General features: G+C 42.3%; 1 protein-coding gene across 3 annotated transcripts in view; it reads left to right on the forward strand.

The window, feature by feature from the left end:
* Positions 1–2,524: 2,524 nt before the first annotated feature.
* The window catches only part of LOC100769257 (myosin-8), a 30,056-nt gene continuing 8,968 nt past the window's right edge, over positions 2,525–23,612 (forward strand). Inside the window, exons 1-29 of one of the 3 annotated variants that reach the window (XM_035447510.1) lie at positions 2,525–2,734; positions 3,512–3,655; positions 3,738–3,894; positions 7,028–7,055; positions 7,153–7,245; positions 7,284–7,302; positions 7,354–7,446; positions 7,575–7,638; positions 8,178–8,276; positions 8,368–8,471; positions 8,625–8,763; positions 9,915–10,033; positions 10,122–10,271; positions 11,741–11,911; positions 13,074–13,383; positions 13,491–13,558; positions 15,251–15,338; positions 15,420–15,537; positions 15,842–15,965; positions 16,062–16,198; positions 17,579–17,834; positions 19,848–20,090; positions 20,202–20,378; positions 20,639–20,784; positions 20,864–20,954; positions 21,258–21,647; positions 22,064–22,190; positions 22,513–22,631; positions 22,754–22,950. In XM_035447510.1, coding sequence (XP_035303401.1) covers positions 2,525–2,734; positions 3,512–3,655; positions 3,738–3,894; positions 7,028–7,055; positions 7,153–7,245; positions 7,284–7,302; positions 7,354–7,446; positions 7,575–7,638; positions 8,178–8,276; positions 8,368–8,471; positions 8,625–8,763; positions 9,915–10,033; positions 10,122–10,271; positions 11,741–11,911; positions 13,074–13,383; positions 13,491–13,558; positions 15,251–15,338; positions 15,420–15,537; positions 15,842–15,965; positions 16,062–16,198; positions 17,579–17,834; positions 19,848–20,090; positions 20,202–20,378; positions 20,639–20,784; positions 20,864–20,954; positions 21,258–21,647; positions 22,064–22,190; positions 22,513–22,631; positions 22,754–22,950 — 4,181 coding nt within the window. Of the gene's footprint in view, positions 2,735–3,511; positions 3,656–3,737; positions 3,895–7,027; positions 7,056–7,152; positions 7,313–7,353; positions 7,447–7,574; positions 7,639–8,177; positions 8,277–8,367; positions 8,472–8,624; positions 8,764–9,914; positions 10,034–10,121; positions 10,272–11,740; positions 11,912–13,073; positions 13,389–13,490; positions 13,559–15,250; positions 15,339–15,419; positions 15,538–15,841; positions 15,966–16,061; positions 16,199–17,578; positions 17,835–19,847; positions 20,091–20,201; positions 20,379–20,638; positions 20,785–20,863; positions 20,955–21,257; positions 21,648–22,063; positions 22,191–22,512; positions 22,632–22,753; positions 22,951–23,612 lie in introns of all 3 variants that reach the window. The other 2 variants (XM_035447509.1, XM_035447511.1) reach the window with 2 other exon arrangements.

Here is a 23,612-nt window from a genome sequence, read left to right on the forward strand (position 1 = left end):
TAAAAAAATCATAATTATCACCTATAAAGGGTAAGCTTCACCATATATAAATCATATCTCAATATAAATGACTTCAAAAAGAAAGATTTTAATTTTAAAAGCATAGCCATAAAATGATTTCTTTAAAGAATAAGAATGTGAATTATATAAATAGTATGAAAATCAACTACATTAATATTAAGGCAGGTTGTAAGACATAAATGTATATAAAATACAACCCTACTTACATCCCCCATCTTATCTCTGAACACTGGAGTCTAGATGCATTTTCTCTTTTCTTTCCTGTGTTTTTCCCTACGGTGAACGCATTAACTTCTAATAATAATTCCTTTGCATGTTGGCTGGGTGGGCATTGGCCCAGTGGTGGAGACTCAGCATAAAGGCTCTTCTCAATTTGGCTCTGCTGCCTAAGTCAGACTCCAAGGATGAGCCCTGGCGATGACCCAAGGGAATGCAGTGTGGGGGCTCCTGGGGAACAAATAAGGAAAGTGCGTTGCTGGGCATTTGATCGTTTGGCAGCACAGGACAGTCGTGCATGACAGTTTGCCAAATTGAATATAGCTCTTAAGAACTAACTTATGAGAAGTCCCACCAGTCACTGTCAAAGATTCCCTTCTCAGCACACTCGAAAGCATTCCCAGAGGGCGGAATGGTCCTCGTCAAATTATTTATAGGAGATTGGTTCACATACTCTGAATGATATGAATACTTCTAATTATATCCGAACATGCCAAATGTCACTACAAACTACGCCGAGCGTTCCTGTTGCCAAATGCCTTGTCCTGACAAAGGGAGGTAGCTGCACCATCAGCACTTCAGTTCCTATATAAGCGGGGCTGCCCCTCAAGCCCCATCTTCGCCAAGAGCCCAGAGGTAAGTGATTGGAGACTTGGGACACTAAGGGCCCTGGGGGCAAACAGCAAGGACCCTGTGACTATTTGAGCATGAACTAATTCCTCTTAAGCTTGAAGTTTTGGGGCAGGGGAATTTTCATCTTATAGTATATGGCCTGGATTGCTTGGCATCGCTAACAGGAAACTTCATGTTTTGCAGGTTGGGACCATTGTGATTTTGCATTTTCATCCAAAACCCTAGAGGTAAGACTTGGATTTTATTGATGACAGAAGGGATTTAACCTAAGGAACCTGTGAATAGTTCTTAATTATCCACCATGTCCATGGTTTTAGAGCAGAAAGTATTTTGGGGTGACTGGTTGGTTACACATGTTGGAAATCATTTTTCCACAAGTCTTTATTGTCAAAGACCACTTAGCCTCACTGAAGCCCAAAATTAAGGGGACATTTAGGACAGGATGAGTTTTGACAGTGAGTTAGCAGCTATGATTGTCCAGTAGCAAGAAACTATTGTGTGCCAAGGCCTCCACTGCAAAACATCAAACACACACACTTTATAGACAGTGTCTTAACACTCCAGGGAGCCTTACTTAAAACTGGAAACAAAAACATCTTGTTAAAACCATATTTGAGTTATTTTTAAGGATTTGCTTAATTTTTGTGAGAAAAAAATATACTGGTTTTCTTTTTTAAAGTCACAGGTATTCCAGCCTTGGAGTGCTAATTACCATGCATAATTTAGGAGCCAGTCTGCTGCTCCCTAAAGAAGTTACTACCTGAGAGTCAAGCAAAAAGTCCGACAGTTTAACATGGCTCCAGGCAGAAGCTCACTGATCCATCATAAGTCAATAACTGTTGTGCATGTGACAAACTCTTAATGCTTTTCTTTTCCTAAGCAGAAAGAAAAGAACCCCATGGAATTTTCCTGGGAAGAAAAGCCTCCATGAGGAAGCACTCATTTCCCCTCTGTGGTTAAATCAGTTAAACTGAAAGTTGAAATCTCTCATGTCAAAAGAGATTTGGGGGACAGGGCAGTGCTAAGTCTCCTGCTCCCTAGCCAAAGGATGAAAATCCAGAACAAGCATTGGTTAGGAAGTTCTAACAGCCCACCAAGAGACATAACACCAAAAGCCAATAGAATGAAAACAGTCCTTTGATTTGGAGCAACAATGATCATCTAAAAGATCAGAAAGCGTTTCTGATAGCTTTGAAAATACCAACTCCCATTTGCACAAAGCTACATTTCCTTCCTAACTAGGTGGCTGTCCTAGCTTGTGGCAGATGCAGACATTCTGCAGGAGACAAGCGGATTAAGTAATGACAGTTGCTGTAAAACAATCCCTCAACAGCTTTAACTACAGAGATCGCTAGAGTTCAAGGGGGAGGGGGTAGAAAGATTTGCATGGCAGATGTAGGTACCTACTTGGGAGTCAAGATTCTGGAAAGACAATTGCCAAGACCTAAAACTCGGTCCTCAAATTACATTTTCACTCCTAACTAGCCCTTTACATGGTGTGAGCGTGTGGGCCAAGATGCTAGATTGAAGGGAGGGTCTCAGCCTGTGCTGAAGACCGTACTTCAAATCCTCATCCACATGTCAGACTCCTGCTTTCTCCTCTCCCTCTCTCCTCTTCCCCTAGGCATACACCTCGGCTAAATAAATAGCAGCCATGAGTTCGGGTTCGGACGCGGAGATGGCTATTTTTGGTGAAGCTGCTCCTTACCTTCGAAAATCTGAGAAGGAGCGAATCGAGGCCCAAAACAAGCCTTTTGATGCAAAAACGTCTGTCTTTGTGGCGGAGCCCAAGGAATCCTATGTGAAAAGCGTCATACAAAGCAAGGATGGAGGGAAAGTAACCGTGAAGACAGAAAGCGGAGCAGTAAGTGAGAATGCTCTGAGCTGGTTTCTGTGACTCATTCCAGAGTCAAGATCTCTCTTGCTAGGAGTATCCTCCTCCTCGTGTGTGGTCCTGAGATTTGGGAGCTAAAGGAATTCAGACTACAGAATCTTCCCTTCCCAAGTTCCCTCAGGATTCAGTCCATTAGGGCCTCTACCATCTCCCTTCAGTTTCCTACATCTGAACTAAATCTACAAGCCGCCCCCCCCCAAATAAAACCCCCCCCTTCTGTCACAAAAATCCCTGTGTTACTTACTTGGTCCTATAAAGTATTGATATGTTTAAAGAAGTTTCTTGTAATGAGTGGGATGAAAAAATTAAAAATGCTTTGCCTAGTAAAATGAGTATAAAGAGAAAGGAAAAATAAATCTTGAGTAGAGTTGCAATAACCAGGGGTCTTTGGGCCTCTCTTCTGTATGTGGATTTCATTTCCTTTAGCCATACAACCAGGGAAGTAATGGTAGCTAGGTCATGGAGGGATGGGTGGATTCAATCAACCCATGCTGCATGAGTGTTTGAAAAACAACCATGCTAAACCTTCTGAATTTGTACAATTAAAATATGCTCACAAAAAGTACTAACCCCTACATTTTCACAGGAAATGGTCTTTCTTGGCATCAGACCCCAAAACAACTATGCTCATGCCTTTAAAAAGCACTGAATACTAATATAATGGAAAGTGTGTTCAATCATAGTTTTATAACCAAATCAAACAAGCAGATGTAAACCCTATCTCACTCTGGCCTGCTTTCTTGCCAGACTCTCACTGTCAAGGAGGATCAAGTCTTCCCGATGAACCCGCCCAAATATGACAAGATTGAGGACATGGCAATGATGACCCACCTCCATGAGCCCGGAGTGCTGTACAACCTCAAAGAGCGATACGCAGCCTGGATGATCTATGTGAGAGCCCTTTCTAGCGCATTTATTTCTCTTAAAAACAAAACAAGAGGCACTATATTAAATTTTCTGATTTCTTTCCCAGACTTACTCGGGCCTCTTCTGTGTCACCGTCAACCCCTACAAGTGGCTGCCGGTGTACAACCCCGAGGTGGTGGCAGCCTACAGAGGCAAAAAGCGCCAGGAGGCCCCGCCCCACATCTTCTCCATCTCTGACAACGCCTACCAGTTCATGCTGACAGGTGAGTAAGGCATCTGTTTATAGGAACGTGCACACACAATTGGGATAGACAAATGGAGCTCACCCAGTCTTATTATGAGAGACCGCTGTCTCAAGGGACTTGCCATTTCCAATGAACAACACAGCCAAGGACATTTACTCTTTCCGGCAGTCATCTCCACTTTAGGATGTGAACAGTGACACACTGGAATTCACTGACCTGTCCAAGCCAACAGGGCTAGCAATGCAAGCTCAGAGGAAACAAAGAGCAGGTCTCTGAAAACAGATTAGTTACTTCCCATTGTTTATTTTTTTCTGATGTGGATACAAAAATTGAACTAGATCTTAAAAAATATTTACCTCCTCAGCAGTCCAAGGAAAGATCCCTGACACATCCAGAGAATTCTGATTTCTTCTGTGGATGTTGCCAGCCTTGGGGGACTAAGCGTGAGTGAATTGGAGGTGCAGTGTGGATAAAGAGAGACCTTTGAAATTTCTCCCACAGACGTTGAATGATTCTCCTATCAAAGTCTGTGAGGCCCACCTTATCAAAGCATAGTCATGATAGGTCCCAGGACAGCACGAACTGCTTTTATCTTTACACACCAAGTATGCTGCCTCTGGCTATGGTCTTAATTCCCCCATTCCCTGGCCTTCTGTGGAGTTTTGGTTGCTGGGGACATTCTTTTTCTTCCTGTTAGTTTTGTTGCACTTGTTTGTAAATTGTCTTTTAAAATGGGAAAGAGGTGAAAGTGACACAACATGGACCCCCTGTGACAGATTGGCTGGAACTTTCTCAAGGATTCTATGCCCAGAAGCTGTATTCTGTTTGACCACAGAAACTAGCCACCTCCCCCAAAGTTACCCAGGGCTGGCTTCCATCAGAAGCTTCAATACTCAGTGCTGTGATGTAAGCAACCACCCCCAAATGACTCTCCAGACTGTGAGGCTACCCTAAATCTAAAGTCGCCTAGGCTCCCAAACATGCTTTTCAGACAAAACTATGCAGGACCCTGGCAGTGGCCTGCTTAGTATTTGAACATCACCTGAAAGACCAGGAGATTGTTTTCTTGTCTGTTCTCTAGATGCAATACGGTTGTCCATGGTTTTATTCCCATGAGGAAAAAATCTTATTAATCAAATTCCATACCCATTTCCTCCAACAGAAGCTTAAGAATTTTTTTGAAGTCTAAGTTTGTATATATATCTAAATAACATCTAGATTTGTAGTGATTTGCTCTGGGAAGATTTTAAACTTAAATTATCAAGAATCCACCCTCAATACAGAATTGCAGAGGTAATAAACTAGAAAATTGATACAAACATATTATTAATATATCAACATTTATGATAAAAAGGAAAATAAAAATAAATAATGACAAACATGTACAACTTCAGACTATTTCTTATTTGGCATCTCCAGCAGTCAAATGAGAGACATCAAAGGCTAGACAGAGAACAAGAAGTTTAACGATATGTAAACTGGAAGCCAAAAGACCTAGTTATCTGCAGCCTTATCTAGGTCTGTAATTAATATTTAAAGAGACATTTCTTCCTCTCTGAGTCTCAGCTTCCCTGTCTTGTAAGAAGAAGGTTTCACCTAAACGATATTTAAGGTCTCTAATGACCTCACAATCCTGTGACTCGTATTCCTCACAACAAAAATCTCCTCATGCCCCAGATTTCTTCAGAATAATCCAGTGAGGTTGGAATAGCAATAGAGATGACATGAAACTGGGCAAATACTAATGACTATTCCTCTGTAAGATGGGTGCCCAAGGTCTCATTATCATAATTGCTGTTCTTATGTGTGTTTAAATTTTTCTAATAACGTAATTTTAAAATAATAATAAGATATGCCCCCCACCACAATTGGATGGCTATGATTTAAAAAAAAAAGAAAATAGGAAGTATTAGAAAGTGTAAGGAGAAATGAGGAGGCCATACACTGCTATGAGAATGTAAAATGGCACCATTGCTATGGAAAACAATAAAGTGGATCTCAAGCAATTGGAATATAATTGGGGTCTGATCCGTGGTCCCTACTTCTGGGAAGATAGCCAAAAGAATTCAAGGAACTCTTTGTAGGCGATGGTCTCAGCAGCAGCATTTACAACAGCAAAAAATTTAAGGTCCCTGTGGGGGAAATGCTGACCATGCCCACTTGGGGGCTGGCACAGGTGACACTGTGGTACCCACACACCCACCAGCAGATGTTAAGCCAAGGGTGGTATATCCATACAATTGAATATTACTCTTCTTTTTAAAAGAGTCAGTTCTGACAGTACCAACACATAGACAAACTTTGAGGACACGTTAAGTGAAAAAGTCACAAAGACAAACACTGTGTGATTCTGCTTGGATGAAGGCTTGACAGTAGTCAAATTTGTCAACAGAGAGCTGAAGAGCGGTTTCCAGGTCCTGAGGAATGGAACAAACAAGGGGGGCACTATGTAATGGATATGGAGGGTTGGTTTTACAAGATGAAATGAGGTCTGGAAGTGGAAGGTACTGATGGCTGCACACGAGGGAACTTAGTATCACAGAACTACACACTTCAGTGGTGTGGATCTAACCGGGGAGACAGCTTCATGAATAAAGTGCTTGCTACATAAGCATGAAGGGCAGACTATGCATCCCCAGCACCCAAGCAAACGCAGCCTGTGTTGGGCCTACTCGGAATCACAGAGCTGAGGAGTCATGGCTGGGGATTCCCCCAAACAAGCTGGCTAGCTAGACTAGCTGTACCTTCGAGCTTTACGTTTAACTGAGAGACCCTGCCTCAGTGAATAAAGTGCAGAGTGGTCGAGGAAGGCTTGGGACTCCATATGTATACACACACAGGTGCACATGCACTCACATGTACACACGCATGTACACACATTCAAACACACAGGCACACTACAGGGACACATGAAAAAATTAGAAGGTGGTAGATTTCATGTTATATGTATTTAACAAAAAAATACAGTGAAAAAAGAAATAGATGATTCTTGCCTCTCGTTTTCACAAATTTTACTATACGAAACACAAAGCTGAACTCACAGGTGCCATCTTTGAAGAGGCCGAGTCTGAGTTCACATGACTTCATTGCTTTATTTTGAATATACATTGCTTTGCTTTGTTTTGACTGGTGGTCTTTGTTCCTTTCACAGATCGTGAGAATCAGTCCATCCTGATCACGTATGTGACTTTCTCATTCTTTCTGGGAGCCAGTGGCTGTCTTAACCATTGCTGGTATGTGCCACAGTTCTGATCATCTTTCTCTTGTGTTTGACAGTGGAGAATCCGGGGCCGGGAAGACTGTGAACACGAAGCGTGTCATCCAGTACTTTGCAACAATTGCAGTCACTGGGGAGAAGAAGAAGGAGGAGTCTGGCAAAATGCAGGTGGGCCTGCTAACCAGAACAGGGATCCAGACTCTGCTAGGGTGCCTAGGAGTCTGGATCCCCAGATACAAGGAATACTCTTTCCCATGCAGGGGACTCTGGAAGATCAAATCATCAGCGCTAACCCCCTGCTGGAGGCTTTTGGCAATGCCAAGACTGTGAGGAATGACAACTCCTCTCGCTTTGTGAGTCTCTTGGTCACAGAGGGACCCTTTCAATTTTTACTTGGTGGGGTCATCATATCTGAATATTTCCAGCACTTATCTCTATGTGCTTCCATGTTTAGTGCTAAACACATCATTATCTTTTCTAGGGCAAATTCATTAGAATCCACTTTGGTACCACTGGGAAACTGGCGTCAGCTGACATTGAAACATGTGAGTAGCTGACCTGCTGAAAAACCTAAATGAGGAAGCAAGCCAGTTTGCTATACTTTCTGTGCAAGGAGCCTGCAGAGCAGCAGTCTGCCCCCAGAGTTGTCTGTGAGCTAATGCCAGACTCACCCATAGTTCACTATCTGTACCCCGTATAGCAATCTAAGGCTGATGCTACCCTCTCACATTTCGGAGGACTTCCAAACCTCAAAATCAACTCTAACTTCCACCCCCATGGTTACGTATGGGTCTGCTCTGGTTTGGTAAATGTATCTCCCCAAGGTAGACTTTCCCCACAGATAATGTGAGGTGATCCAAAGACTCTATATGTCAGTGAACACACAGGGATTATAGATTCCTCATTTGAAACTTGACCCAGGAAAGTGTACTTCAGTGGCTGCACCTACCTGGAAAGGTGCATGATGCCTATCATATGCATTTCAGTACTAATATGTAGTCACAGGATGAGAACCATGATAAAATCTCAGTGGAGTCAAATGTAGTGTGGATTTGTTTTTCTAGTTCCATCTCTTTCTTTCCAGATCTTCTGGAGAAGTCTAGAGTCACTTTCCAGCTAAAAGCTGAAAGAAGCTACCACATTTTTTACCAGATCACTTCCAACAAGAAGCCAGAGCTGATTGGTAAGAAAGGACTTAAATTTGTGGATGGGAGTTAAAATTTGTATTAACAATTTCTTGTGTTAAACATATACCTGTAACTCTGTGTACCCAGAAATGCTCCTGATCACCACCAACCCGTATGACTACGCCTTTGTCAGTCAGGGGGAGATCACAGTGCCCAGCATTGATGACCAAGAAGAGTTGATGGCCACAGATGTAAGTCATAATATATACACACACGTTTTTAAAAGCCCATTACATATGGGAATGGCAACAGCAAACCCACACAGGTGTGATCAACTTGGTGAATATTATAAATTCTCAGAGTGTCTTCTACCCTAACCTCTGCAATTTCATCTTTCCTGGTAGAGTGCCATTGACATTCTGGGCTTCTCACCTGAAGAGAAAGTGTCCATCTACAAACTCACAGGGGCCGTGATGCATTATGGGAACATGAAGTTCAAGCAAAAGCAGCGTGAGGAGCAAGCTGAGCCAGATGGCACCGAAGGTACCAAAAGACCTCCTAGCTAGGTTTGAATAGCAGAATTTTCAAATTGAAACACTTTAAATTCCACCCTAAACTCACATCTCCTTGTGACGGCACTTCTGAAGACTAGAGCACATTTGTCAATATGCATGATTTCCTCACCACCCTTGTTTCTCATATCTCCATCACTTCATCACCACTGTCAGTTCAAATAAGTTATAATAAACCCCGCTGACATATAGAAGCTCAACTGAGGGCCACAGAACTGGAGGCAGAATGGGGTGGAACAATATTCCTGCTTTGTCTTGGCAAAAGTAGGTAGGTATACAATAGGTTTACATATTGTTTTCGAATTAGCTAGGAAAGCCTAGGAGCTAGCAGTAGAGGATCTTTGCACAAGGTGAGAGGTGAAGGATGCTTCTAGGTACATCTGTATGTATGTAGGTGTTGTCTATATGTAAATCCTTCAAATGCAGAAAAGCAAGTCAGATACAAAGGGAACTGACAAAGAAAACTCATGTGCTCTACACATAAAAAAGCATTCAGTACATAGGAACTACCACCCAGTTATTCCCCTGCCCCAAACCCTTCTCCAACCAACCTAGTCTGACATTCTTCTTCCTCTCCCTCTCCCTCAGTCTTCTCCATACCCTTGAGACTGACACAGAGCATTACACATGCTTTTAGAGAGGATCACCAGTTTAATTAACCCCCACTTTTTCAGATAAAGAAGTAAGTACCTTTGGTCCAGTCAGGTTAAACTAGAGAGGTGAAAGTCCCATAAGAGCCCAAGTACTCCGCCTTTTACCCTCCCTAACAGTGAGTGTTATGTATGTTTATCTCACTCTTCTGGCAATACCTAAAGTCTTAAAAGAGTGGGAGGGGGCTATGTTTTAAACCTTGAGCAGAATGACACAATAAACATTGTTTTGGTCAATGAAAGCATTCTCAAATCCTACATGCAACAAGTCACTAAAAAACATATAAATGATCAACCATTCAGTGGCAACCAAGCACCTTAATATGCATACAAAGATTCTTATTTGACTTGTCTAAAATTACTTGAAGGTTTTTTTTTTTTACATAAATAACAAAGTAATTAGATAGGAGAAAGACAAAGGGATGAGGACAAGCGTTAAATGTTAAACATTTCTCGATTTGTGTCACCACAGTGGCTGACAAGGCTGCCTATCTTCAGAATCTAAACTCTGCTGACCTGCTCAAAGCCCTCTGCTACCCCAGGGTCAAAGTTGGCAATGAGTACGTCACCAAAGGGCAGACTGTGCAACAAGTAAGTGCATGTCCTCCGTGAATGACACATGCCAAGGCCTACATGGCATGGCTTGATAACACTAACAAATATTACTGTGTCTGTAAAGGTGTACAATGCAGTGGGTGCCCTGGCCAAAGCAGTCTATGAGAAGATGTTCCTGTGGATGGTCACCCGCATCAACCAGCAACTGGACACCAAGCAGCCCAGGCAGTACTTCATCGGGGTCTTGGACATTGCTGGCTTTGAGATCTTTGATGTGAGTTATCGTCACAATAATAAAAAGTGAGGGACACAATTTTGAACTTTGATGTACTAAGTGAGAATCATGTACATATCATTGTACATATTATTTGCTCCAACACTGCACCTAGTACAAGAGTAAGCCCCAAAATATCTGAGAGATAATAGAAAATAACAACAATAATAGCTAAATGTATTGACCAGTCAGTGTATTTTTGATACTAGGGACTTCAATATGTTGCCTCATTTAACCTTCAGTAAAGAGAAGTTAATGCTACCATTATTGTTGCAGCAGAAATTGGATATGCAAGGAAAATCAAACATGCTAAAGATTCCATGGTCATGTAACACAAAGTCAAGATAGGATCTATCTGCAGCAATTGGTACCTATGCAAGGCATTTTGCGTTGCATTACCTGGGCATGGGAAGGAGAAAACCCAGAGGTGGGAGCCCAACCATAAGTGTCCGCCTCTTGTCTTCCAGGCTTACCTTACATAAACTATTTCACCCGAGGGCCTGGGCTTTATCCTGGGTAAAGTGAGGCAGTAAGTGATAGCAAAGACTCTCATATCTTCAACTGCTACACAGCACCAGGCCTCTACTTTCACAGATCAGACAAGGGGGTTAAGTGATGTCAACAGAACAGAAACTAAACTGTCAATTTCATTTTATACATCAACTGATGGTTTTAACATAAGTCTTCCTTAACAACATGATAACCAAAGTTAAGAGTGTGAACTCTACTAGAATTAAAGAACAGAGGGTTCCACCTCTATTAGTAAGCATTTCTGATAAACCACTTTCCCCTTCTCTCCTGCATCAGACTCATAAAGCACAGGGCCATGGTTGTGCATTGATACACATTCTTGTCTTTGCATTCTCACAGGTGAAAAGAAAGTGGATTCTTTTAAAACTTTTAGTGTAACAGGTGGATAGATGGATGGATGGATAGATAGATAGATAGATAGATAGATAGATAGATAGATAGATAGATGACAAAATAAAATGTGGAAGATGGATTCTCCAGGTATGGTGGTGCACACTTGTAAACCCAGAACTCGGGAGACAGAAACAGACAGATCTCTGTGAGTTCCAGGCCAGCCTGTTTGTATAGTAAGTTGAAGAACAGCCAGAGTTACTTAGTAAGACCCTGTCCCATAAAAGGAAGGAAGAAGGAATGGAGAGAGGGAAGGAGGGAGGGAGGGGAAGAAAGAATGGAAAGAAGGAAGAATAGAAGGAAGGAAGGGGGTAGGGAGGGTGGGAGGGAGGGAGGGAGGAAATTGATACCTGAGTACCTAAAGAATGCTTAGTGTTCATGAGAAAGGCATTTATCCTTGGGAATGTTGAACAAACAGCAATTAGCATAAATACTTAAGTTTAACCTCATCACTCTTCAGTTTATCTCCTATAAGAAGTAATTCCATTAACAGATTTTGCTCCTATAAAAACCCACTTAACCTGGGAAATCTCTTCTGCTCTGTGTAGTTCAACAGCCTGGAGCAGCTGTGCATCAATTTCACCAACGAGAAACTGCAACAGTTTTTCAACCACCACATGTTCGTGCTAGAGCAGGAGGAGTACAAGAAGGAAGGCATCGAGTGGACCTTCATCGACTTCGGGATGGACCTGGCTGCCTGCATTGAGCTCATTGAGAAGGTTCGTATGACTTTCATGGAAGGGTCTGTCTATGAGGATGACTCTCCGATCTCTTAAAGAATTCTACAAAGCATTACTGTCCTTTTGAGAGCTGAACAAGTTGGAAGCACACTGTTTAGAAATCACTTCCTCTTTACAGCTTTTATATGAGAAGGGCTTGGGATGGGTTAGTTAGCGTCCTTTAGTTCCTCCCCCATTTTGTTCTAATACTGATTCATATCCAGTTTAAAGGCAGTTGTGAAACTCCATCTTCGACTGTTGGCTTCACTAGAACCACTCTCAATAGTTCTAATATGCCTCTATTATAGTCCAGGATGTCATTAATACAAATGAATTATTTTCTAAATAAAAACTGATGCAGAGATGATACAGCGAGCACACCGGAAATCAAGAGCTTAAAATTGCTTGTGCTATTTAATAATCTATATTTGAGGAGACTAAGCATCTAAAATAGCCTAAGTAATGTTTGGGTTATTTATGTTGTTTTTATTCTCACTGTACATGGAGTCAAATATTATTCTCAGACAAAAGTGTGTGTGTGTGTGTGTGTGTGTGTGTGTGTGTGTGTGTGTGTGTGTGTGTGCGCGTGTGCATGTGTGGTCACTCAAACACATGCAAGTATATCTCCTGTGCACATGTGGGTACAGGAGCAGGATGCTAGGTGTCTTACTATATCACATTTTGCAGTATTCTCTTAAGACAGGGCCTCCACTAGGCTGGTGAACTCCTTCCTGCCCCACAGCAATGGGGGGTTATAGGTATGCATGTGACCATGCCTAAATTTTATGTGGGTTCTTGAACAGCAAGCACTCTTGCCCACTGAGCTAGTTTCTCAATTCCAGTACATCCTTTTTGAAGTAAAATAAAACTTTGACAAATTTATTCATTTAACAGGGGGGTGTATGATAATAAAAAGAATTTAACAGATTACTTACAAATTCCTTGGGACTCCTGTCTAGCTATTCTTTTAGCTGACCCTAATGCTACAGATTGAATGAGAGATGAAATGGTGGGTAAGTCCTTCTAGGAATGAAAAAGGGACTGTTTGAGCATGAAGTCTGTGTTTATATTTACTTGGGGGTGCTCATAATTCAAATGACAGCCACCATGTCTGCATCCACTGAGAAGTGAAGTTGACACAGGTCTGCTTTTCTGATTTTAGCCACTGGGCATCTTCTCTATCCTGGAAGAGGAGTGCATGTTCCCCAAGGCGACAGACACCTCCTTCAAGAACAAGCTGTATGACCAGCACCTGGGAAAGTCCAACAACTTCCAGAAGCCCAAGCCTGCCAAAGGCAAGGCTGAAGCCCACTTCTCGCTGGTGCACTATGCTGGCACCGTGGACTACAACATCACTGGCTGGCTGGACAAGAACAAGGACCCTTTGAATGACACCGTGGTGGGGCTGTACCAGAAATCAGCAATGAAAACTCTGGCCAGCCTCTTTTCCACATACGCCAGTGCTGAAGCAGGTACTGTCTATGTCCTTCATTTAAACCAAACTATTCCCTCAAAATGTTCCTACACTGCTCTGGCCTCTGGGAGACTATTCTACTGATGGGTTTTCTTTTGATCTCAGATGGTGGTGCAAAGAAAGGGGCAAAGAAGAAGGGCTCTTCTTTCCAGACCGTGTCAGCCCTTTTCAGGGTAAAGTATAACTTTAAATTGGAAAAAATATATTCAGTTCCTATGAATTATAAGTATAGGATTTAGAATAAATCATGAGGGAATGGATGTTGACAGCAATCACTTTAGATATTCATCCTCATCAGGATAGATCTAAAGCAATACTTGGGTAGGATGCTTTATTCTTTATTCCTTATTGTGTTCCTTTGGGAACACAGACAGGTCCTTAGAAGCTTTTTAGGCACAACACACACACACACACACACACACACACACACACACACACACACACAATGCATTTCTGACCTTCGGTGTTATCCCTGTGATGGTTGTATTCCTATCTCACTAACAGTTTCATTTGAGGATGCTCTTGAGTTTCCCTTTGTTTTCTTTGGGACAGGATCTACCTATTCAGGCCAGGCTGACCTTGGGCTTGTGAACTTACTACCTCAGGCTCTTGAGTGCTGAATTCCGTGCATGTGCCACTTTGTCAGGATCTAAGTTTCCTTTGAAAATGAACATGACATGTATTCTTTAGAACATTCTCCTACCAAAACACATTTCCCCCTGAGATGGGTTTGACATTCTTAGAAAAGATGAAAGCCACCTAAAACCAAGCCTAGTGATCTGAATGGATGGTTAACTACAAAAGAATAATACTTCTATTTACAAAGTAGTGTAGCTTTTCCATTATGTACTTGCACATTTCCATAATGCAATTATAATTCTCCCAGAGCAAGGTTCTTCTTGGGAGGAGCTGGTAAGATGTCTACTCTAAGGACTGCTTGTGAGGATTTTTATGCCTCAGGGCCTTCAAAACTAAAATGCAGGTGTCACCTATGACCTTTGACCTACCCAGGAAATTTGTTCTATTCTTTTCCCATCTCACTATAATCTACATTATCCAACAAAACAGGTGGTTGCTTTGTAAACTTGTCTGTGAAAGTACTTTTAGGCTTAGATATCATGGTATTTGTTTTGATTTCCTAATGGCTGAGATATGAAGAAAGAATATGTAAGAGATATTTGCACGTGTGTTTTCTACGGCTTAGTGAAACAGTCTCTGATTACTTCATTTTTAAAATAACTCCCCCATACACTTTAGATGGAAAATGTTTTCAGGCACCCAAGATCCATTCACACAAAATTATATTGTCTCACACTTTTATACTCTTCAAAAAACAAAACAAGAAATTAGAAGGCACTGTGATCAATTTTTTTAAAAGAAGTAACAGCAAAGGTTGGAATGATGGCTAACTCAGGTTTGTGTTGAGAATTTCTAGCTACTATGAACATTATGAGTACCGACAAACCAAAGAGGCCACAGAGATCAACTTCACTGTTTTCAGATGAAGCCAAGGGAGACATGACATGAGTAGCATCAGCTGGCACCCTGGTGGCAGAGGGAGCCTGTAGTCTTTGTTTTCGGGTGCTGGTTGGGAATTCTGCCTGTGTATGGGGGCTACTGACTTGGCTGTCTGGACCTAGGTGTTACAATGGATTCCCCTGGTATCTGCATTCATTTCCAGTACTTTGGCCTTCTGGCTGTTTAGCAGGTTAAAAACTGAAGCCTTCAAAAAACACAGCAGCTAAAGCCTCATATGCTTATATCCAATAGCTAAGAGTGTGCTGTATTATTTTTATTACCCCCCCCAAAAAGGAAAGGAAAATCAAAACACAACTTTCTCAAGACCCTTCTATCTCACTTTCTAGGAAAACTTAAATAAACTGATGACCAACCTGAGAAGTACACACCCTCACTTCGTACGGTGTATCATTCCCAATGAAACGAAAACCCCTGGTAAGACACAGAGCATTGATTACAAACTCAGCCCAATCTGAAAATTCAGCCCCTGGGACTTAACTCCTTTTCTGTTTGCAGGCGCCATGGAGCATGAACTGGTCCTGCACCAGCTGAGGTGTAACGGTGTGCTGGAAGGCATCCGCATCTGCCGCAAGGGGTTCCCCAGCAGGATCCTGTATGGGGACTTTAAACAGAGGTCAGGCCTCTTTGCTGTCTGACACTGAATGCTATGAGTATCATCCTAATTGCCCATTATAGCTTATGTCTCCTACTTAGCATAATTATACAAATAAGAAGTCAAATAATTCAGTCCTGTGATAGAGGGTAGAGTAAGAGGCTAGGTCACAATCTGATCTTAGAGACCAATTAGATCTCTACTTCCATTTTTGTTCTGGGATTTTAGCAGTTTTTTTTTTTCTTTTTTTTTTTTTTTTTTTTGGTGGCAGCTGGGTAAGCCATCACACCTTTCTGACTCTTTTGTCTGTGTTTTCACGAAACAGATACAAAGTTTTAAATGCAAGTGCTATACCAGAGGGACAGTTCATTGACAGCAAGAAGGCCTCAGAGAAGCTCCTAGGCTCTATTGATATTGACCACACCCAGTATAAATTTGGACACACCAAGGTATGGCTGGGACTCTTGCACTCCTGATCCATGTACCCACAGCCATTTCTGTGTCTACTGAGTGTGGGGATGACTCATGACTTTCTGTTCCTCCAGGTTTTCTTCAAAGCTGGCCTCTTGGGTCTCCTGGAAGAAATGAGAGATGAAAAGTTGGCCCAAATTATCACCAGAACCCAAGCCGTCTGTAGGGGATACCTAATGAGAGTGGAGTATCAGAAGATGCTGCAGAGGAGGTAAGGGCTACTCACAGCAGCGGGATCACAGGAGGACTCTCCATCAACCTTCCTCCTGCACCGATCCTTTCATTCTTCCATCAGCGTGAGCTTTCACACATATAGCACAACAACTTTAGTATCACCCTTCAGCCAGACTTCCCAGAGCTTCTCTCCTGTCCTATGCCCCATTCATCTCACACACAGGAACAGTCGGCAGCAGGCAATTTTCATTGCCCACATGTCTGATGCCAGCTCCTCATGGTATTCCACGCCAAACCCACCCTGATTTGCTTGGCTGTCAAGGCCTTCTATTCTGTCATATCTTTCATGTCATATCAAAGATACTCTATCATATCATCTTTCATGTCTAACCATACAGCCTTTCCCAGCCATGCTAAACAACTCATTTACCTCCTATTCTCATGCCTTTGCAGGCCCTGTCCCCTCATCCATATCTACCTAGTCACAAGCCCCTTTTCTTCTTTCTCCAATTAACTTCACACAACTTATTTACACAACATTTTTACTCATTTTATTCTAGCCACTAGCCACACACACAGTTTGTTCATTTTGTTCACCTGTATTTTTCAGTTTGGCAGTATGAGAGTTTTTTTTCTTTTCCCCACCCATCTTTATCTTCTCAAAGTCAGAATTCCTAGCAACTGAACCAATGGAAATAAAACCTGCATGCCAACAAACTTAAAAATGCCTACATGTTGGTGCTATAAACCAGCCAAACCTTGCCAGCCCATTGCTACCATTTGAAGAACTGTGCCAATATTACAATTTCTATTTTTTTATTTAAATAAAACAATTTTGGAGTTTAACTGTTGCTAAAAATGCCTTCCGACGTTAGTGAACTTATTGAGTTGACAGGACTGAGTCACTTAAAGAGATTAGAAAAGCCAGTTTATTATCTGAAGATACTCGAAATAGAAGAGTGGCTGATTCAGTGGAGATCAAAAGAGGGAAGGTTTGAAGGAAAGAGTGGCTGGGCTGAGGCGAGGTAAATCATTCAACGTATGGCCCCTCACTTCGCAGCTCACAGCTGTGTGGCAACAGCAGGACAGCACAGTCCCATTACAATGGCCATGCTCTCCCAGCCACCACTCTCATTTGAGGGTGCTCTTTCTGTGGCAGGAGTTGCTCAGACAGTACAGTCTGTCTGTGCCCTCTAGGCTCAGCCTGTCTTTGCCAGCTCACTAGGGATTGAGCACACTCAATTGCTCCATATGAATAGCACTCACATTAGCAAAATAGTGGCACTGAGGACTACTGATTATAACTCTGATTGTGAGAATGAACATGTGCCAGTACAGGAAAAGCCTATTGTCTGCAATAAATGCCAATCACATTGCTGCCAATGGGACAATTACACCGTCTTTTCTCACATTCCAGAGAAGCCATCTTCTGCATCCAGTACAATGTCCGTGCTTTCATGAATGTCAAGCACTGGCCCTGGATGAAGCTCTTCTTCAAGATCAAGCCTCTGCTGAAGAGCGCAGAGACCGAGAAGGAGATGGCCACCATGAAGGAAGAGTTCCAGAAAACCAAAGATGAGCTCGCCAAGTCGGAGGCAAAGAGGAAGGAGCTGGAGGAAAAAATGGTCACACTCCTCAAGGAAAAAAATGACCTGCAGCTCCAGGTTCAATCTGTGAGTGCTCTGAGGTGACTTGGTGTCACATCACCATGCTACAGGGGCTCTGCCTGGCCTTCCAACACTTACAATATGGAGCTTGTCTTGAGGAAAAGGGAAAAAAACTTTTGGGGGGATGGTGGTGGCTTTATTTTGTTAGTTTGCTTACATTTCAATATTGTGTTGAGGAGGAAATCTACAATTACTTCAGCATTACAAAGGGGAAAGGGAAGAGGATTCCATAACATCACAAAATTTAACCGCTTTGAAGTAAGTAGTTTAAAGATAAATCCCCAATCTCACTCAAATATTTTACCTCTTTGGCTTAGCTGCATTGTCCCAGCCTTAAAAATAAAATTCTGAGCTAAGTCTACTAGTACAGGCCTTTAATGCCAGCTGCTCCAGAGGCCAAGTCTGGAGGATCCTAAGTTCAGGGCTTGTGAGCTATAAAATAAGTTCAAAGGCAACCTCAGAAATGGAGTGAGATTTTGTCTTAAAAAATTAAAAGGAGCTAGAGATACAGTCCGCTGCTACAGCACCTCTCATCTGCTTCCAACTCTGAGTTTAGTCCCTAGCACAACAGAAACCAAACCAACCAAACAACCAAACAAACACAACAAAAAAATCTTCTGGGATAGTTCTATTTTAAAAATCCAAGTGCTTAAGATTGTCTTATAAGTCAAGATAATCAGCACTCAGGAAGCAGAGGGATGTGGATCTCTATGAGTTCAAGGCCGGTGGGTCTACATGGTGAGTTCCAGGACAGCCACAGCTATGCAGAGAGGCCCTGTCTCAAAAAGCCAAAAAAGAAAAAGTCAAGATAATCATCCCTCCTTTCCTCAACCCTTGAGATTTAACTTATTAAATACACATACTTGCATTTACTCAGACTGAACTGCTATCCTGGAAGGCAGTGCAAGGCATCCTCCCCAACTCTTCCATGTGTATGAAGGAGTTTCTTAAGGTCACTGTTGATGAGTCCAAGGAGAAGTTGAAGTCATGGTGGGGAGTAAATTTAGCAACAGCACTTCAGCCAGACATAACCTCCCATTTTCTTGCAACAAGCCTAACAATGTTAGGAAGAAATAGTGAGAAAGATAGTTTTCCAAATGATTAAGACAAGATCCTGTCTGTCTCTTTTCATGGTGAATCAGTAAGAGTAAATATGCCCTGAGTATATCACTATGAAAGATAAAAACAAGATCTGAGACATCTTCGGCCTCAACCACTTCAAACACTGAGGTAAAACAAACACTGAAGGAGATAGAGAAAGCCCCAGGGCAGAGTAATCTAGTAAATCCATGGCTGGATTTTTGAGTCCTTTAATTAGTTACTTATAAAATTTTATGAAGCAGTATAATTTCTCAGAATTCCTTGTTCTTATATATTCTGAAATTTATTTTGAGGATAATAGGTAATTCTTTAAACAGAAATGGAAACTTCAAGTCATTATAGTATTGTTACAGACCATCATAAAAGTTCGAATGGATTAAAAATGCTGCTTCATGGAAATGTATTTAATTTTATTTTTACTTTTATTTTTTACTTCTATTTGACAACCAGTATGTTGAAAAAAATAATTGAAATCAAACTAACCAGTGCCACTAAATCAACATCATTGTTTATAACAACTAGATATCTCTCAGAAAATATTGATTTCATCCTCCTTATTTATGTATGCAAAACTGGAGGGAAAGCAACTTGCCCAAGACAACACCTTTGGGGATTTAGAGACCAGAATCCAGGGTTCTTACTGCTCTGCCAGAAGCTCCTTCTCCTCTTCTACACACAATTCTACAATCATACCTTCTCCAGCCCAATCCTTGTGAACACTTCTTTGCTTCTAAACACCCAGTCTTATTTTTTAATTATTTGCATGTCTCTAAGTCAGATAAAATAGTCAATTAAAGGTGCTCTCACATATGAATTTCTCAAGCTGAGAAATTCAATACAATTCCAATGAACACTTTGTGCAAAAAATGTGTAAGTTTCAAAAGAAGAAACATACTAAGTGTCTTAATGAACCCACAGGAAGCAGACAGCTTGGCTGATGCTGAAGAAAGGTGTGAACAATTGATCAAAAACAAAATCCAACTGGAGGCTAAAATCAAAGAGGTGACAGAGAGAGCTGAGGATGAGGAGGAGATCAACGCTGAGCTGACAGCCAAGAAGAGAAAGCTGGAGGATGAGTGCTCAGAGCTGAAGAAAGACATTGATGACCTTGAGCTGACACTGGCCAAGGTTGAGAAGGAGAAGCATGCCACAGAGAACAAGGTATGATGTATATGGTTGGACATTTTATGATTCCTTTAAATTATGAAGTAAAACATAAGAACAGATCTATTCAAACATAATATGTAATGCAAAGCATGTTTGCTTCCTAAGGTGAAAAATCTCACAGAGGAGATGGCCGGCCTGGACGAAACCATCGCCAAGCTGACCAAGGAGAAGAAGGCCCTCCAAGAGGCCCACCAGCAGACCCTGGATGACCTGCAGGCAGAGGAGGACAAAGTCAACACCCTGAGCAAAGCCAAAAGCAAGCTTGAGCAGCAAGTGGATGATGTAAGCATTTTTTTTATTTATAATTTTTTGGTTTTTCGAGACAGGGTTTCTCTATGTAGCTTTGGAGCCTATCCTGGCACTCGCTCTGGAGACCAGTCTGGCCTCAAACTCACAGAGCTCCACCTGCCTCTGCCTCCTGAGTGCTGGCATTAAAGGTGTGCGCCACCAATGTCTGGCTTGATGTAAGCATATTTTAAATGTCCTTTTGAAATATTTCTTTAAATGCATTTCCATTTTAATGGATTTCTCTTTCCCATCAGCTTGAAGGATCGCTAGAGCAAGAAAAGAAACTGAGGATGGACTTAGAAAGAGCCAAGAGAAAACTGGAGGGGGACCTCAAACTGGCCCAAGAATCCACAATGGACATAGAAAATGACAAACAGCAACTTGATGAGAAGCTTAAAAAGTAGGCCTCCAGAAAGAATTCTGTATGTTGCCATCTTTCAAATAATTTGCATATTAATGTGTCTGCTATTTGTCTAAAGGAAAGAGTTTGAAATCAGCAATTTGATAAGCAAAATTGAAGATGAGCAAGCAGTAGAAATCCAGCTGCAGAAGAAGATCAAAGAGTTGCAGGTAAGTCATCTTACTTGTGTGTGTGTGTGTGTGTGTGTGTGTGTGTGTGTGCGTGTGTGCGTGCGTGCGTGTGTGCGTGCGTGCATGCCTGCGTGCACAGGCTCTTGTGTTTTGTTACAGGGCCACACTAAGTCATCCAGGTTGACCTCAAACTCACAATCCTCCTGCCTCAGAATCCTGAGTTCTGGTATAGAAGGCATGGACCAAACTGCCCAGTCTCTCATCTTTCTGCTTTTCTACACACCAAAAACACTAAAATTGAAATGAATTTGAGATGTGTTGATGTACTTGTTTGATTTCCAGGCCCGCATTGAGGAGCTAGAGGAGGAAATCGAGGCAGAGCGGGCTTCCAGGGCCAAAGCAGAGAAACAGCGCTCTGACCTCTCCCGGGAACTGGAGGAGATCAGTGAGAGGCTGGAAGAAGCCGGCGGAGCCACTTCTGCTCAGGTGGAGCTAAACAAGAAGCGGGAAACTGAGTTCCAGAAACTTCGCAGGGACCTGGAGGAGGCCACCCTTCAGCATGAAGCCACATCAGCCGCACTTCGGAAGAAGCACGCGGACAGTATGGCGGAGCTTGGGGAGCAGATCGACAACCTGCAGAGGGTCAAGCAGAAGCTGGAGAAGGAGAAGAGCGAGCTGAAGATGGAGATCGATGACCTTAGCAGTAATGCAGAGGCTATCGCCAAAGCCAAGGTACCCGACACGGTCTCTAGAGGAGGGCAACAAGTCAGAAAAACGGCATCCATTGTTCTTAGCATCATACGTGGTTTTGCAGACATTTTATAGCATTATTCAAATATTTTCCATCCTAATATATTCTGTGGTTTCATTTTCTAAAATTACCAACTAAGATGTCTTCAAAATCCACTTCGGTGAGTGTCAACACCATTGAGATCTGTGAGTGGCTTCCAATAAGGAATGTAACATACATCTTGAATTTTGGCATATGCCAAAGCACCAATATTATAACTTTCTACTCATATCTCACATATTTTTAAAGTATACATTATTTTTTCATATTAAAACATCTTAAATACTTACAGAATTGGGCTTATCTTTCTTTCTGCCTATATTCAGTGTTTGATTCTTCCTTGTCACGTGGTCCTTAGGGAAACCTTGAAAAGATGTGCCGCACTCTGGAGGACCAGGTGAGTGAGCTGAAGACCAAGGAGGAGGAGCAGCAGCGGCTGATCAACGAGCTGACGGCCCAGAGAGCACGCCTGCAGACGGAAGCAGGTAGAGACGCTTTCTCCGGCTCCCCACATCCTGCACTGCGCGAAAGTGGTTCTTACTATACAGCAAAACTCTCATTTTTAGAGGGAAATCAACAAACTATCAGAATTTTTCACAGCAGGCCACAAAGGTGTGGGGAAGCAAAAATAAGCGGACATGTCTGTTATGCTTCTGTGGCAATCCTGCCTGAAACTCTGCATTTTGAGTTTTATCTTTTTGTTAATTTTCATTTCTATAACGATGTTTAAAAATGAATTTAAAAAAGCATACATCTGCACACAGCTTGCTGTTATACCATGAGTTCTCCTGCTTCTACTGTCCTTAGGTGAATATTCCCGACAGTTAGATGAGAAGGATGCTTTAGTCTCTCAGCTGTCAAGAAGCAAGCAAGCATCTACCCAGCAGATTGAGGAGCTGAAGCGTCAGCTTGAGGAAGAAACCAAGGTGAGTTTTACCAGAGATCTTCTTGACAAACCAAACCTGAGAATGCCCAGTTATATTCTACTTGAGGTGTGTAAGTATTACAGGATACATGAATTGAAATCACTGGACTGTCACTTCTGCAGGCCAAGAACGCGCTGGCCCACGCCCTGCAGTCTTCCCGCCATGACTGTGACCTGCTGCGGGAACAGTATGAGGAGGAGCAGGAAGGCAAAGCCGAACTGCAGAGGGCGCTGTCCAAGGCCAACAGTGAGGTGGCCCAGTGGAGGACCAAATATGAGACGGATGCCATCCAGCGCACGGAGGAGCTGGAGGAAGCCAAGTATGTGATGTGAACTTAAGGGAACATATTTCTGCTCTCCATGCTGCTTAACTCAGCAACTCCCATGAGAAGCTATGGTGGTCTTGCTGATGGTATCATGGCACTATCAGTAGCTAACATTTATTGAGTGTGGTTTCCTTTAATCACATCTGTTTCCTGAAGCGAAGGCAAGTTTTGCCTTTCCTAGGCATCTCCATTCAAGTGCTTCACACCATGGGCACATTTAACTTTCATAGCAATGTTAGGTTGTTGTCACCGGTTTTCTCCTTTTATAAATGGGAGAACTGAGGCTGCAAGAAGTTAACCCAAGGGTATAGACTTATTTAAAGGAACATCTGGTATTGGAACCAGATGTTCTGATTCCAGAGGTCATCTTCTTAAGCTGAGTGGACAGACATCCCTCTTAAAATGCACAATCAAGTTCCCCAAACTGTACAGCATGTCTAGGATTGGTCTAAAGAAGATACAACTTTAGTCTTGGCAGACATAAGGCACCTTCAAATGCACATTCTTGGGTGTCAAGTTTAAAGGGGTTTTCTGAGTCTTAAGGATGTGGCCTTGGCACAGCACTGGGATTGAAGCCAGAATATAGATTATTCAAATGAAGTCAAACTCCCGTTTGCTTCTGCTGTGTGGATTGTCCAGATTATCTATCAACTGTG

The sequence above is a fragment of the Cricetulus griseus genome, chromosome 7 (assembly GCF_003668045.3).
Source record: "Cricetulus griseus strain 17A/GY chromosome 7, alternate assembly CriGri-PICRH-1.0, whole genome shotgun sequence".
Lineage (NCBI taxonomy): Eukaryota > Metazoa > Chordata > Mammalia > Rodentia > Cricetidae > Cricetulus > Cricetulus griseus.